Below are 13,930 nucleotides of genomic sequence, written 5' to 3'. Positions count from 1 at the left end.
TGGATGGGAGGGGTCTGGTGGGAGAATGGATGCACATATATGTATGACTGAGATCCTTCGCTCTTTACCTGAAACTACAATAACACTGTTAATCGGCTATATCCCAATATAAAATATTAGGTTGGTGCAAAAGCAATTTCAGTTTTGCATTGTTGTACTTTGCTGTTTGATATTAGAATACATTCTTAAATAAATGTGATTACATTATTTTAAAAAATTATCTAGTCTTTACTTTGTGAGATATTATTTCAGTAAACAAAATATTTAAAATGTAAGAGATACATTAATACAAATCACCAGTAATTTATTCATGCAAAATCTGTCAGTCAAATGCATTTATTATCCCACTGAGCAATGCATAGTAAGAAGAAATCTTTTAGGAAAAGAGAAAAGTTAAGCCAATTAATCTAGGTGTAATCGAGAAAAAACATTAGAAGAACCTAACAGAATTCATTTTCAAGTTGCAAACCCAAATTTATTCAGCACCTGGAACCGATGTAATTCTTTAAATAAACAGACACTAAAGGATAAAAATTAAAGAAGATCCAATAGAATATTTATTTTGTTCTAGGTTTGGAGCTTTATACTTCTAAGTATGATCTCGGAATAACAATAGTTCCAGTGAAGGTAATTTTCAAATTGTATCCCCAACAAAATCAGGATAGAAGACACTCCCCATTAGAAATATATAAGCTGGCTTGACAACCAATCCCAGGAACTTTACATGATTTTCTTCTCTCTGATAAACTACAGTAAGCCCATCTTCAAAATTTCAGGAACACATAGAAGATGCTTAGTGCCCTTGGAGTTCCTGCTGGTCACCTACTTGGTCTATACAGTAATCATCACAAATGTTGACAAAAATCAATTTTGGGTAATTTAAATGACTTGGCAAATGAGATTTGTGCTAGCTGCCCTATATACAAAAATTTTACACTAAAAATATCTTCTCATTGGATGATTTCATTTTTATTCAGCAAATCACTAGTTTTAGTATTCATTGGAAAGATAAGTTGTATTTAATCGACAAAAGCAGCAGGACAAAATGAGTTACAACTGATTTTATATTTGCTTACTACACAGTATCTTTCAATCACATGAAACAAAATTCAACTTAAAGTCCGCAAACATAAAAGATAAATCTTTAACTAGATGAAACATAACTTTTACAAAACTGTAGACATAATTTAAAGAAGAGCTATTGATTGAAAATAGGTAGCTATTTATTTCCAAGTATTGTATAAAGAAGCATAAACGAGATAAAGTATTTAAACTATCAAGCTTACTATAATGAAATGGAAAAGTTGAAAATTACTTGTATTCTCCATAAAGAACTCACTTATTTTGAGGGTAAACGAACATTATGTCATCTGATCTTCAAACTGTAAAATCCCTAAGAAACGCAAGCTGTTATTAACAGGGAGCTGGGGCTCAGTAAATTAGGTAACCTGCCAAAGTCACACCACCCAAGGCACTCGAAAGACAGAGCCTGCACTGCCAGCCAGGAGTGTCTCCCTGCTGTCTCACCAGTCGTGACAAGGAGAGCAAAACGTCACTATTACAAACAAACAAAGCTGAGGCTTATCACAGCGAGAATTCAGCAATCAGTTAAAATGTGAAGAAATCGAAGGGGATTCTTTTTCTTGATTGTAATCAAACGTAATTCAGATGGGAGGTATATATGTGAGAAACAAAATTGAGGGAGTAACAAACTGGACTTTATGGACTGGAAAATAATAATTGGAATGTTCAGCACATACATCGAAACCCAAAGCACACACACACAAGAAAATGACAGTGCTCCTCCAACTTTTGTGTATCCAACAGTAATCCCTTTTAAAAGGCAGGGATTGCTTTCTGCTGACCTCAAAACCCTAACCCTAAACTGAGGTGTCCAGATATATACGGTCTTTGAACTTCTTTATAAAGCAGGATGCCTAGTGATTTTTCCCAGTACCTCAACATCCCAACAGACAATGTGCATGTGACCAGGATAAAAGCTACATGAACCAAAAAGTCTGGCTTCTTTAAGTGTAAGCACATCAGTTCTATACATGAATATATAATACGGTAAACGTAAAAAGTCTACATAGTTCAGTTGACTTCAGTCACTCAGTCGTGTCAGACTCTTTGTGACCCCACGGACTGCAGCTAGCCAGGCCTCCCTGTCCATCACCAAATCCCAGAGCATACTAAAACTCATGTCCAGCGTATCAATAATGCCATCCAACCATCTCATCCTCTGTCATCCCCTTCTCCTCCTGCCTTCAATCTTTCCCAGGATCAGGGTCTTTTCAAATGAGTCAGTTTTTCACATCACGTGGTCAAAATATTGGCTATTCAACTTCAGCATCAGTCCTTCCAATGAATATTCAGGACTGATTTCCTTTAGGATGGACTGGATGTATCTCCTTGCAGTCCAAAGGATCTCAAGAGTCTTCTCCAACACCAGAGTTCAAAACCATCAATTCTTTGGTGCTCAGCTTTCTTTATGGTCCAATTCTCAGATCCATACATGACTACTGGAAAAACCATAGCTTTGACTAGACAAACCTTTGTTGGCAACGTAATGTCTCTGCTTTTTAACAGACTGCCTAGGTTTGTCATAGCTTTTCTTCCAAGGAGCAAGTGTCCTTTAATTTAACGGTTGCAGCCATTATTTTCTTGGAGCCCAAGAAAATAAAGTCTGTCGCTGTTTCCATTGTTTCTCCATCTATTAGCCAAGAAGTGATGGGACTGGATGCCATGATCTTCGTTTTCTGGATGTTGAGTTTTAAGCCAACTTTTTCACTCTCCTCTCTCACTTTCATCAAGAGGCTTTTTAGTTCCTCTTCACTTTCTGCCATAAGGGTGGTGTCATCTGCGTATCTGAGGTTATTGTTATTTCTCCTGGCAATCTTGATTCCAGCTTGTGCTTCTTCCAGCCCAGCGTTTCTCATGATGTACTCTGCATATAAGTTAAATAAGCAGGGTGACCATATACATTCTCGGCGTAATCCTTTTCCAATTTGGAAGCAGTCTGTTCATGTCTGGTTCTAAATGTTTGTTCTTAACCATATAGATTTCTCAGGAGTCAGGTAAGGTGGTCTAGTAGTCCCATCATGTAAAGAATGTTCCACAGCTTGTTGTGATCCACACAGTCAAAGGCTTTAGCATAGTCAATAAAGAAAAAGTAGATGCTTTCCTGGAATTCTCTTGCTTTTTCTATAATACAACCCATGTTGGCAATTTGATCTCTGCTTCCTCTGCCTTTTCTAAATCGAGCTTGAACATCTGGAAGTTCTCAGTTCATGTACTGTTGAAGCATAGCTTGGAAAATTTTCAGCATTACTTTGCTAGTACGTTCAGATCAGATCAGATCAGTCACTCAGTCATGTCCGACTCTTTGTAATCCCATGAATCCCAGCACGCTAGGCCTCCCTGTCCATCACCAACTCCTGGAGTTCACTCAGACTCACGTCCATCGAGTCAGTGATGCCATCCAGCCATCTCATCCTCTGTCATCCCCTTCTCCTCCTGCCCCCAATCCCTTCCAGCATCAGAGTCTTTTCCAATGAGTCAACTCTTCACATGAGGTGGCCAAAGGACTGCAGTTTCAGCTTTAGCATCATTCCTTCCAAAGAAATCCCAGAGCTGATCTCCTTCAGAATGGACTGGTTGTATCTCCTTGCAGTCCAAGGGACTCTCAAGAGTCTTCTCCAACACCACAGTTCAAAAGCATCAATTCTTCGGCACTCAGCCTTCTTCACAGTCCAACTCTCACATCCATACATGACCACAGGAAAAACCATAGCCTTGACTAGACAAACCTTTGTTGGCAAAGTAATGTCTCTGCGATGAGTGCAATTGTAAGGTAGTTTGAACATTCTTTGGCATTGCCTTTCTTTGAGATTGGGATGAAAACTTTCCTTTTCCAGTGTGGCCACTGCTGACTTTTCCAAATTTGTTGGCATATTGAGTGAAGCGCTTTCATGCCATCATCTTTTAGGATTTGAAATAGCTCAGCTGGAATTCCATCACCTCCACTAGCTTTGTTTGTAGTGATGCTTCCTAAGGCCCACTTGACTTAGCACTCAGATGTCTGGCTCTAGCTGAGTGATCACACCACTGTGGTTATCTGGGTCATGAAGATCTTTTTTGTATAGTTCTCCTGTGTATTCTTGCCACCTCCTCTTACTATCTTTTGCTTCTGTTAGGTCCATATCATTTCTGTCCTTTACTGTGCCCAGCTTTGCATGAAAAGTCCCCTTGGTGTCTCTAATTTTCTTGAAGAGATCTCTAGACTTTCCCATTCCATTGTCCTCTAATTTTTTGCACTGATCACTGAGGAAGGGTTTCATATCTCTACTTTGCTATTCTTTGGAATTCTGCATTCAGATGGGTATATCTTTCCTTTTCTCCTTTGCCTTCAGCTCCTCTTCCTTTCTCAGCTATCTGGTAGGCCTCCTCAGACAACCATTTTGCCTTTTTGCATTTCTTTATTCTTGGGGATGGTTTTAATCATCGCCTCCTATACAATGTCACAAACCACTGTCCATAGTTCTTCAGGCGCTCTGTCTATCAGATCTAATCCCTTGAATCTGTTTGTCATTTCCACTGTATAATCATAAGGGATTTGATCAGGTCATATCTGAATGGACTAGTGGTTTTCCCTACTTTCTCAATTTAAGTCTGAATTTTGCAATAAGGAGTTCATGATCTGAGCCACAGTCAGCTTGTGTTCTTGTTTTTGCTGACTGTATAGAGCTTCTCCATCTTCTGCTGAGAAAAATTTAATCAATCTGAATTCAGTATTGCCCATCTGATGATGTTCACGTGTAGAGTCGTCTCTTGGGTTGTTGGAAGAGTGTGTTGGCTATGACCAGTGTGTTGTCTTGGCAAATTTCTGTTAGTACTTCATTCTGTACTCCAAGGCCAAAATTGACTGTTAGTCCAGGTATCTCTTGACTTCCTACTTTTGCATTCCAGTCCCCTATCATGAAAAGGACATCTTTTTTGGTGTTGTTTCTAGAGGTCATCATAGAACCGTTCGACTTCAGCTTCTTTTGCATTATTGGTTGGTGCATAAACTTGGATTACTGTGTATTGAATGGTTTGCCTCGGATATAGAGAAGATTCTGTCATTTTTGAGATCGCACCCAAGTACTGCATTTCAGACTCTTGTTCACTATGAGGGCTACTCCATTTTTTCTATGGGATTCATCACCTACAACAGTAGATATAATGGTCACCTGAATTCTGTTCACCATTCTGGTCCATTATAGTTCTCTGATTTCTAAAATGTCGATGTTCACTCTTGCCATTTCCTGTTTGACCACTTCCAATTTGCCTTGATTCATGGACCTAGCACTCCAGGTTCCTGTGCAATATTGTTCTTACAGCATCGGACTTTACTTCCATCACCAGTCACATCCACAACTGGGCACTGTTTTCGGTTTGGCTCCAGCTCTTCATTCTTTCTGTACCTATTTCTCCACTCTTCTGCGGTTGCATATTGGGCACCTACCGACCTGGGGAGTTCATTTTTCAGTGGCCTTTCTTTTTGCCTTTTCATACTGTTCATGGGGTTCTCAAGGCAAGAATGTTGAAGTGGTTTGCATTCCCTTCTCCAGTGGACCACGTTTTGTGAGAACTCTCCACCATGACCCATCCATCTTGGGTGGCCCTACACGGCATGGTTCATATCATTGAGTTAGACAAGGCTGTGGTTCATGTCATCAGTTTGGTTAGTTTTCCCTAAGTGTGGTTTTCTTTCTGTCTGTTGTCTGATGGACAAGGATAAGAGGCTTGTGGAAGTTTCCTGATGGAAGGGAATGTTTGTTGGGGAATATCTACATAGTTAGATATGTCTAATTAAAACAGAAAAATATTATATTCTTCAAAATAAAATTTATTAGAAATTTTGTTTTTAAACATGCTACTTATAAGACGGCAAATAACAAAGGAATTCTAAGAAGTAAAAGCACTTAGATGTATCTGTCAAAGATGCAATGTTTAGCAATATAAATGAGGTATACGGTGAAATTCGCTCAAGGAGTTAAGAGTGTTGTTTCAATGTGCTACTAATTCTGGTTAAAGAAAGAAAGTAGCAAAAGACCTTTCAATGATAAAGAACCTAAGCATTATCAGGATAAGAGGTGAGAGTCTTGACAAAGAAACCATGTAATTTGAGCCTAAGGATGTAAAAGCAGTTTGAACAAAATTCTGTAACGTGAAGATGAGTGGGAAGTGGGACCAGGACAAACATATTCTTCAAAGTCACAGTGACCAATGAGAGAAACTAAGATTAGTCTTAACCTCTAACAACAAACACAAGCATGCTACAGCTGTTGGATAAAATAAAGACGGACAAAAGGGTTCTTTTAAGATCCGACAAAAATTCATCAGTTCATCCTGGAGAAGCATTTTATCCCTATTCATAACAGGTCCATTGGTAATGGCATATAACAATGAGTTTAAAACCAGACCAAAGTGGAAAGCAATCATTGTTATGGAATAGTACGTGACTGAAGGCACAAATTTTGGTGAAGTCTCATGCCTGGTGGGCCACCAATTCCCTCAGCCTACAGTGTGAGGTCTGACATTCCACCTAGTGCCTCCAATTTGAACTTTATTCCCCACATCAGTCTTACAGGAAATAAAAATCCATTACAGAGAGGTACTGACTCTCTACCCCTCCCCTTAACCCTCACCTCACCACAAGGGTTTGTATTAATAGGCCTCTAATTTTAAAAGTGAACATTTTAGGCTTTGAAACAGAACCAGACCTGCAAACATTTTTCTATCATGCACTCGTCAATGTAAACAGAAAATTATTCTATGAAGGGGTGAGGAAATGAAGAATGCTTTGTGATGATTCCCTCTAGTAAGTTATCAAAAATACCCTTAGAAATTACATTTGGACTTTTCTTACAAACTCTCTGACGAACAATGTAGTTAGAAATGGTATTAAAAATGAGAAAAATACAGGGTGTGGAGTAAGGCAGCCCTCCGTCTGACCCCGTGCATGGCAATTCTGAAGCAGCTCTGCTAAGGCATGGACTGTTATCCTCCGGCCCATAGTTTCCTCCAGGTAACATTCTGTACCTCACTAAAATGCTGTGCAGAAAGTGGGATGACACATGAAGAGCATCTAGGACAGGGTCCTAGCAACTCCATCAGTGGCAACTGTATTTGGCTGAAGATAATAAGAAAAATAAAGCTAAAACATTACAATGGAAGCTTACTCCCTAATTCTTGGTAGCTGATCAATAGTTCTAAACAGATACCATTCCCAATGAGCACACCGCCCACAACAGATTGCTAAAACAACAATAATAAATTGATTCCTAGTTGAGAATCCCCAACTAGAAAAGATTGGGGCAAAACTGCTGTCACAATGAACAGCTGTTTCTCAGAGGAAGCCACAAGATCATGAAAGCCTCCCTGTTAAAACAGACGAGAATACACGTTCCTTTGTTAACTAATGCAAAAAGGGTCTGAGAGAGGAAAAAGGAAGGAAGGAAGGAAGGAAGAGGCGAGGGAGAGAAGAAGGGAAGGACAGAGGGAGAGAGAAAGAAAAGAAGCTGAACAGCTCTTCCTATACACATTAGATGGGAGATTCTAGTAACACTGGGAAGACTCCCTGGACTAGCATCTCCATTTGGTCACCTGTTAGCTGTGTAACAATGGGCAAGTCACTATCTCTCTAAGCCTCAGTTTCCTCATCTGTAAAATGGGAATAATCACAGTACACATACCACATCTATTTGTTGTTATAAGGATTAAATGATAGAATAGCACCTGGCATTTGACTGACAGTAGATGTGTTAGCTATGAGAGAATGTCACCCACTGTAGTTGGGGGCATCTGATACTAGATGAAGAAAAGTCTCAGCAGAGATCAGAAAGGTGAGCACAATAAACAAGCCAGGCAAAATATGGAGGGAGTGCACCGGGCACTGGGAAAAATAAGCAGAATGGCCTGAACTCCAGAGCAAACACTCCACAGAAAGCTGCTGTAGTAGAGGGCAGGTGTAGAATGAGTGCTCCAACTTCTTATGTGCAATACCAGACAGATCTCTACTTTCTGGAGAATTTCCTGCTCATTCATGACCTGGGTCACTAATGCCTGTGAATGATGTAACAATGTGAACATATTTTAACATATTCAGCATTTTAACAATGTAAACATATCTTAATAGAAACTTAAAGAGAAAATATGTCTTTGTCTAGTGTATTTTTAAAAAATTTTATATTGCAAGATATTTGCTTCCTAATATTGTACTGGTTTCTGCCATACATCAACATGAATCAGCCTTCCCTCCCGAACCCCCTCCGCCACCTCCCACCCCAGACCGCCCCGCTAGTCGCCACCGAGCACTGGGCTGAGCTCTCCGTGTCACACGGCAAATTCCCACTGGGTATTTCTTTTACATATGGTAGTGTACGTGTTTCCATGCTCCTCTCTGAATTCGTCCCACCCTCTCCTTCCCCCACTGGGTCCACAAGACTGTTCTTTGTGTCTGTGTCTCCACTGCGGCCCAGAACATAGGCTCATCAGGATCATCTTTCTAGATTCTATACACATCCATTAATATACAAGCAGCTCAATACCAGAAAAACAAACAACCCGATAAAAAAATGGGCAGAAGACCTAAACAGACATTTCTCCAAAGACATATGGCCACAAAACACAAGAAATGATGCTCAACATTGCTTATTATTAGAGAAATGCAAATCAAAGTTACAATGAAGTATCACCTCACACTAGTCAGAATTGCCATCATTTAAAATTCTATGAACAATAAATGCTGGAGAGGATATGGAGAAAAGGGAACCCTCTTGCACTGTTGGTGAGAATGTAAATTTACACAGCCACTATGGAGAACAGTATGTATATTCCTTAAAAAACAAGGACTATGACCCAGGAACCCCATTACCATATGACCCAGCAATCCCACTGCTAAGTCACTTCAGTCGTGTCTGACTCTGTGGGACCCCATAGACCTAAGCACCCCACCAGGCTCCCCCGTCCCTGGGATTCTCCAGGCAAGAACACTGGAGTGGGTTGTCATTTCCTTCTCCAATGCATGAAAGTGAAAAGTGAAAGCGAAGTCGCTCAGTTGTGTCCGATCTTTAGCATGGACTGCAGCCTACCAAGCTCCTCCGTCCATGAGTTTTCCAGGCAAAAGTACTGGAGTGGGGTGCCATTGCCTTCTCCAAGCAATCCCACTACTGGGCATATACTCTGAGAAAACCACACCTGAAGGAGACACATGTACTTCAATACTCCAATGTTCACTGCAGCACTTTTTACAACAGCTAGGAAATGGAAGCAGCCTAGATGTCTATTGTATTAATGTGACTTTCCAGAACAACCTTCAACATATGAAAGTTCCACATCTATCCCTAATATTTTCATACTAACTCACTGAAATTAGCATAGTTTCTGAAGTTGAATAGTATGGAATTAAACAGCAACCTAAGAGATCAGAAGACAATGACAAACAGACATTTATTTCTCAGTAATTTCTATTAGTCTTGACACTGTGGTCTTTCTAAACGTCTACTGTACAGCACTTTTCTCCCAATTAAAAAAAAAAGGACACAATCTCTAAAATTCAAGGACTATAACCATAAAAAAAGGAAGAAAAAATCTGTCTGCAAAATTGTACTTCCCTTATAGTCTTCTTTATGCTTAATTTTATTCTAAAGAAAATTCCCTCTCCAAATTATTTATTCAAATACAGTATTTTATACTTAGCTCTAATGATTTTAATTTAGTACAACATGAATATGAGCGAGTGTGTGCATGTCTGTGTATGTAGGAAGTGTGTGGTAGCAGGTACTTCCAGGAGCCATGTGAACTCTGAAACAAACTATAGCTCTCACCTTATCACCCTCCACCTTGAACCTTTCTCCACTCAAACACTTTTCCCTCTGCCCACCGCCTACTAAGGATGCTAAGTTACCCACAGAAATCCTACCAGATCTAAGGCAGATGTGGAATTAGATGTGATTCAAAACCATACAATATGGACTTGGTCTCTTTCTTCATTTGCTCAAGTGGGGAACAGAAACAGCAAAAGGATGCAGAGTTATCAGGAAGACTGGCTGATACGTGTAAGGCATTTGGAAAACTATCTTGTTCATAGAAAATATTCAGTATCTGATGGGTATTATTATTTTGTAATTTTATGTCATGGATCCTCAAGACCACCCTTAGGTTTGATAATTTGTTGGAAGGAGCCACAGAACTCAGAAACTTTGTTATACTCGCTGTTACAGCTTCTTACAGGGAAAAGATACAGAGTAAAATCAGAGTTGTCTTCTCCCAGTAGAGTTTCATTATTCCAGCAAGGACACGTCACAACACATGTGATATGATGTACTGCCAAGAAGGGAAGTTCAACCAAGCCTTGATACCAAGAGTTATTGAGGAGGTCAGTCATGCAGACCAGAATGTAGACCACCACCACCATGAATGACCTTGGCCCCTCAGTCTTCAACACCACACAAAGGATGAGGCGACACAGTGTGGCCCCAGGCCCCAGGTGAACAAAAACAAGTGTTCATAATAAACCACATTTTTTTGCATAACTATCTAGCTTGGCCCAAGGTCCCGGGTATACAAAAACTACTTTATTGGGCAGGATATTCCAAGAGTTTACAGTTGTTCTCCCCAGAGCCAGCCAAGGACCAGCAATTTCTTTGAAATGTGCAGGGTTTGAGTACCTCAAGTTTACTGAGTTAACCCGTCACGGCATAATAATTAAGCAACTACCATGTACCAAGAGCTGTGATACTTAATACTTATCTCATTTAGTATTTAAATACTACCCTCAGAGAAGAATTAACATTTCCTTTTACAAATATGGAAACTGAGGCTCAAAAATGTTATAAGTATTTATAGTCATATAACTAGTGTGGAATCCAAACCCTGTTCTCTCAAACTGTAAAGCCTTTGCTATTTCTACTAAACCATGTTGACTCATAAAACATAAAAATTAAAGTAGCATATTATGCAGTACATCACACATATGGGCACATAAGTATATCTAATAGTCAAAGTTTTTTCTGCTAGTGAAAAAATAATTTTGAAAAACACTGTGAATTTATGGAGGAAGTAAACTAGACTTGTGAACCAATTTTCATTTAAAATATTGACTTTTTATTGAAAGGCTATCTAGTCATAATCAGGTGATTATAACTAAGTCCAATAAATTCAGCAATAAAGCTTTCCTGAAATTAAAAATAAATTCAACCTTCTTTAAATTCAATCTTTTTTTTTCTTTATACCTCAAAAGTTTTTAATCCCCAAAAACATTTGCTGAAACACAAAAGTGACTCACCCATCTATTACGAACAATGTAATTTTTCATCGTAGAAATGAAAATGTATCACCAGTTTCCCTAGGGAGACAACAATGCTTGCTCACTTTAATATGTGTGTGGGTTTTTTCCCCCATTTAATCAGCTAATACTTTTCAAAAGATCTTTTTAATGCCTAAATGAAAGGATTCCACATCAGAGACCTGACCTCCCTATTAAAGCATCTAAAGGAAACCCTAGGAACTTAAAATCCATTCAAAGGCAAATCGCAGGTAGCTTATTGTACAATGCATTAAGAAAAGAAAAGGGAAAAAAAAGCTTCATAAAAACCGTACAGAATTTGGTGAAATTATACCACAAAAATAAAAATTTATCTTAAGCATAAAGAAACAAATTCAGAGCCAAAAACTTATTATAAAAGTGCTTTGTAACCAGCCAGGAGGGGAGTCTTTATGAAAAACTTCAGAATTTGTCACTTTTTCAATCAAAATTTCTGATTACAACTTAATGTTGGGAAGGCCCAAAAAAGAACAAAACACACATTTTTCAATAGATTTAAAAATCTAAAATTTTTACAGCTAAATTTCAACATCTGAAAACGTAAGTTTTACTACAGACAACAGGAGTAGAATGAATTACTAAACAGTAAATGAAGTAATATAGATATGAATACTTTTTAAAAACAAATTAAGATTTTTAACATACCATAAACATGTTTCTGAAGTTATTCAAATCAGTCAAGAAGTCTTCTACGGACACCTTCTTCACGTCGATGGCATAGTACGCCATTATATTCTGGTATAACTTGTCCATGTTTCCATGTAATTTTGAAAGTTTCTCATATTGTTCTTTTGCACTGATAACAAAGCTGTATATTATAGTTAAGGTACTCTGAAATTTACAAACAAATGTTTTAGGGAAAAAGAAATCCTTAAGTAATATGTTTTAATTGTTAGCCATTATTACACATCTCCAAAATGCCAAAACTATTAGAGTTAACCATTCTTACAATTCAATCCATACTGTACAGTGATGAAATCTTCACTGTGATTCCTAATTAACAGTGGTAAAACAATCAGAAAAGTTAAGTATTTAACATTTTGCTTTTACGATTGGGTTCAAGGATATTTTTCTTCTAATTTGCCTATCTTATCAGATCCCATAATATGATTTAAAATCATAGTTCAGTAGTTTCAATAATATTCAAATGTCTCTTTATACTTTCTAAAAATCTAGATCAAAATAGTACTAGCGGGCAATGCATTTATATCTAGTATCATTTTTAATCCTTGAATGAACAAGATTCTGTACCTAAAATCAAAAAATCGTAAGCAATTCTAATAATACATACATGTATCTCCATATACTGTCTTGTGAAACAACCATATTTGTGAAATGCTATAGGTGAAGTGAATTTATGTAAATAGAAATCACATTTCAAATGCATTCAGAAATTATCATTACATGGAACTTTTGCTGATTCATTTGTAATGTACAGTAAGCATCCCTTTATTTACCTACCAAGTTCAGAAATCAATGTTGGTTCATTTATTCAATCTATGAACTAAAATTTATGTCCCAAATACATCCACACAGATCATTTATATAGCCTTAGTGAAGTCACTCAGTCATGTCCGACTCTTTGTGACCCCATGGACTGTAGCCTATCAGGCTCTTCCATCCATGGGATTTTCCAGGCAAGAGTACTGGAGTGAGTTGCCATTTCCTTCTCCAGGAGATCTTCCCTGACCCAGGAACTGAACCCGGGTCTCCCACATTGTGGGCAGATGCTTTACCATCTGAGCTGCCTTAACTCTCATTTAAAAGAGGAATCATTTTCTGCCTTTGCTTGTCCAAACCTATCATTCTAAGCTTAGTTCAATTCTTCCTCTTCCATGAAGCCCCCTTGTCTAATCTCTGCGGCTAAGAGTGATTACTTGTTCCACTGAGTACACAGCACTTGCAGTCCACTCTACTCTGTGCAATGAAGTTCTTTGTCCTTCTAGTTCAATCCCTTAGACGTGCTTTGTTCTTGCTTCCCTGGTGGCTCAGATGGTAAAGCGTCTGCCTGCAATGTGGGAGACCCAGTTCAATCCCTGTGTTAGGAAGATCCCCTCAAGAAGGACATGGCAACCCGTTCCAGTATTCTTGCCTGGAAAATCCTATAGACGGAGGAGCCTGGCGGGCTACAGTCCATGGGGTCACAAAGACTCAGACACGACTAAGCAACTTGCCACATTTGGGGGGCTAATCACCTGTGACTGTCTGCCCTTTCTCTAGATGTTGTATTAAGTCAAATCATTTGCAACTGTATTGGTGGCGATGACTAATTTCACTCTACTGTCATCACTCTTAAATTGTGGTAGGAAAAATAAGAAGTCTCAAAAGTCTGATGTGAGAGGATATATAGATATATATATATGACTAATTCAAAGCTGTATGGAAGAAATCAACGCAACATTGTAAAGCAATTTTCCTCCAATTACAAAATAAATTTTTTAAAAGCCTAATATAAATCATGGAACTCTCTTCATAAAATCGTGCATATATACATTCATACACAAACACATACAATTTGGATGTAATGTTATGAGCTAACAGAGTTCCTAAAAAGTAGTT

At 38.5% G+C, this 13,930-nt stretch overlaps 1 protein-coding gene across 13 annotated transcripts in view; it reads right to left on the bottom strand.

Annotated features, from left to right (window-relative positions):
* Positions 1-13,930, bottom strand: part of DIAPH3 (diaphanous related formin 3) — a 560,663-nt gene that overhangs the window by 195,050 nt on the left and 351,683 nt on the right. For all 13 annotated transcript variants that reach the window (XM_086328449.1, XM_086328451.1, XM_086328462.1 and 10 more), the window contains one exon: positions 12,017-12,182. In XM_086328449.1, the coding sequence (XP_086184575.1) occupies positions 12,017-12,182 (166 nt within the window). The remainder of the gene's footprint in view (positions 1-12,016; positions 12,183-13,930) is intronic.

The sequence above is a fragment of the Bos grunniens genome, chromosome 12 (genome assembly GCF_055505025.1).
Source record: "Bos grunniens cultivar Pamir isolate PY7600 chromosome 12, Bosgru_T2T1.0, whole genome shotgun sequence".
In the NCBI taxonomy this organism is placed as follows: domain Eukaryota; kingdom Metazoa; phylum Chordata; class Mammalia; order Artiodactyla; family Bovidae; genus Bos; species Bos grunniens.
Note: the sequence above shows the minus strand (reverse complement) of the source record. Positions and strands in the feature narration are given on the sequence as shown.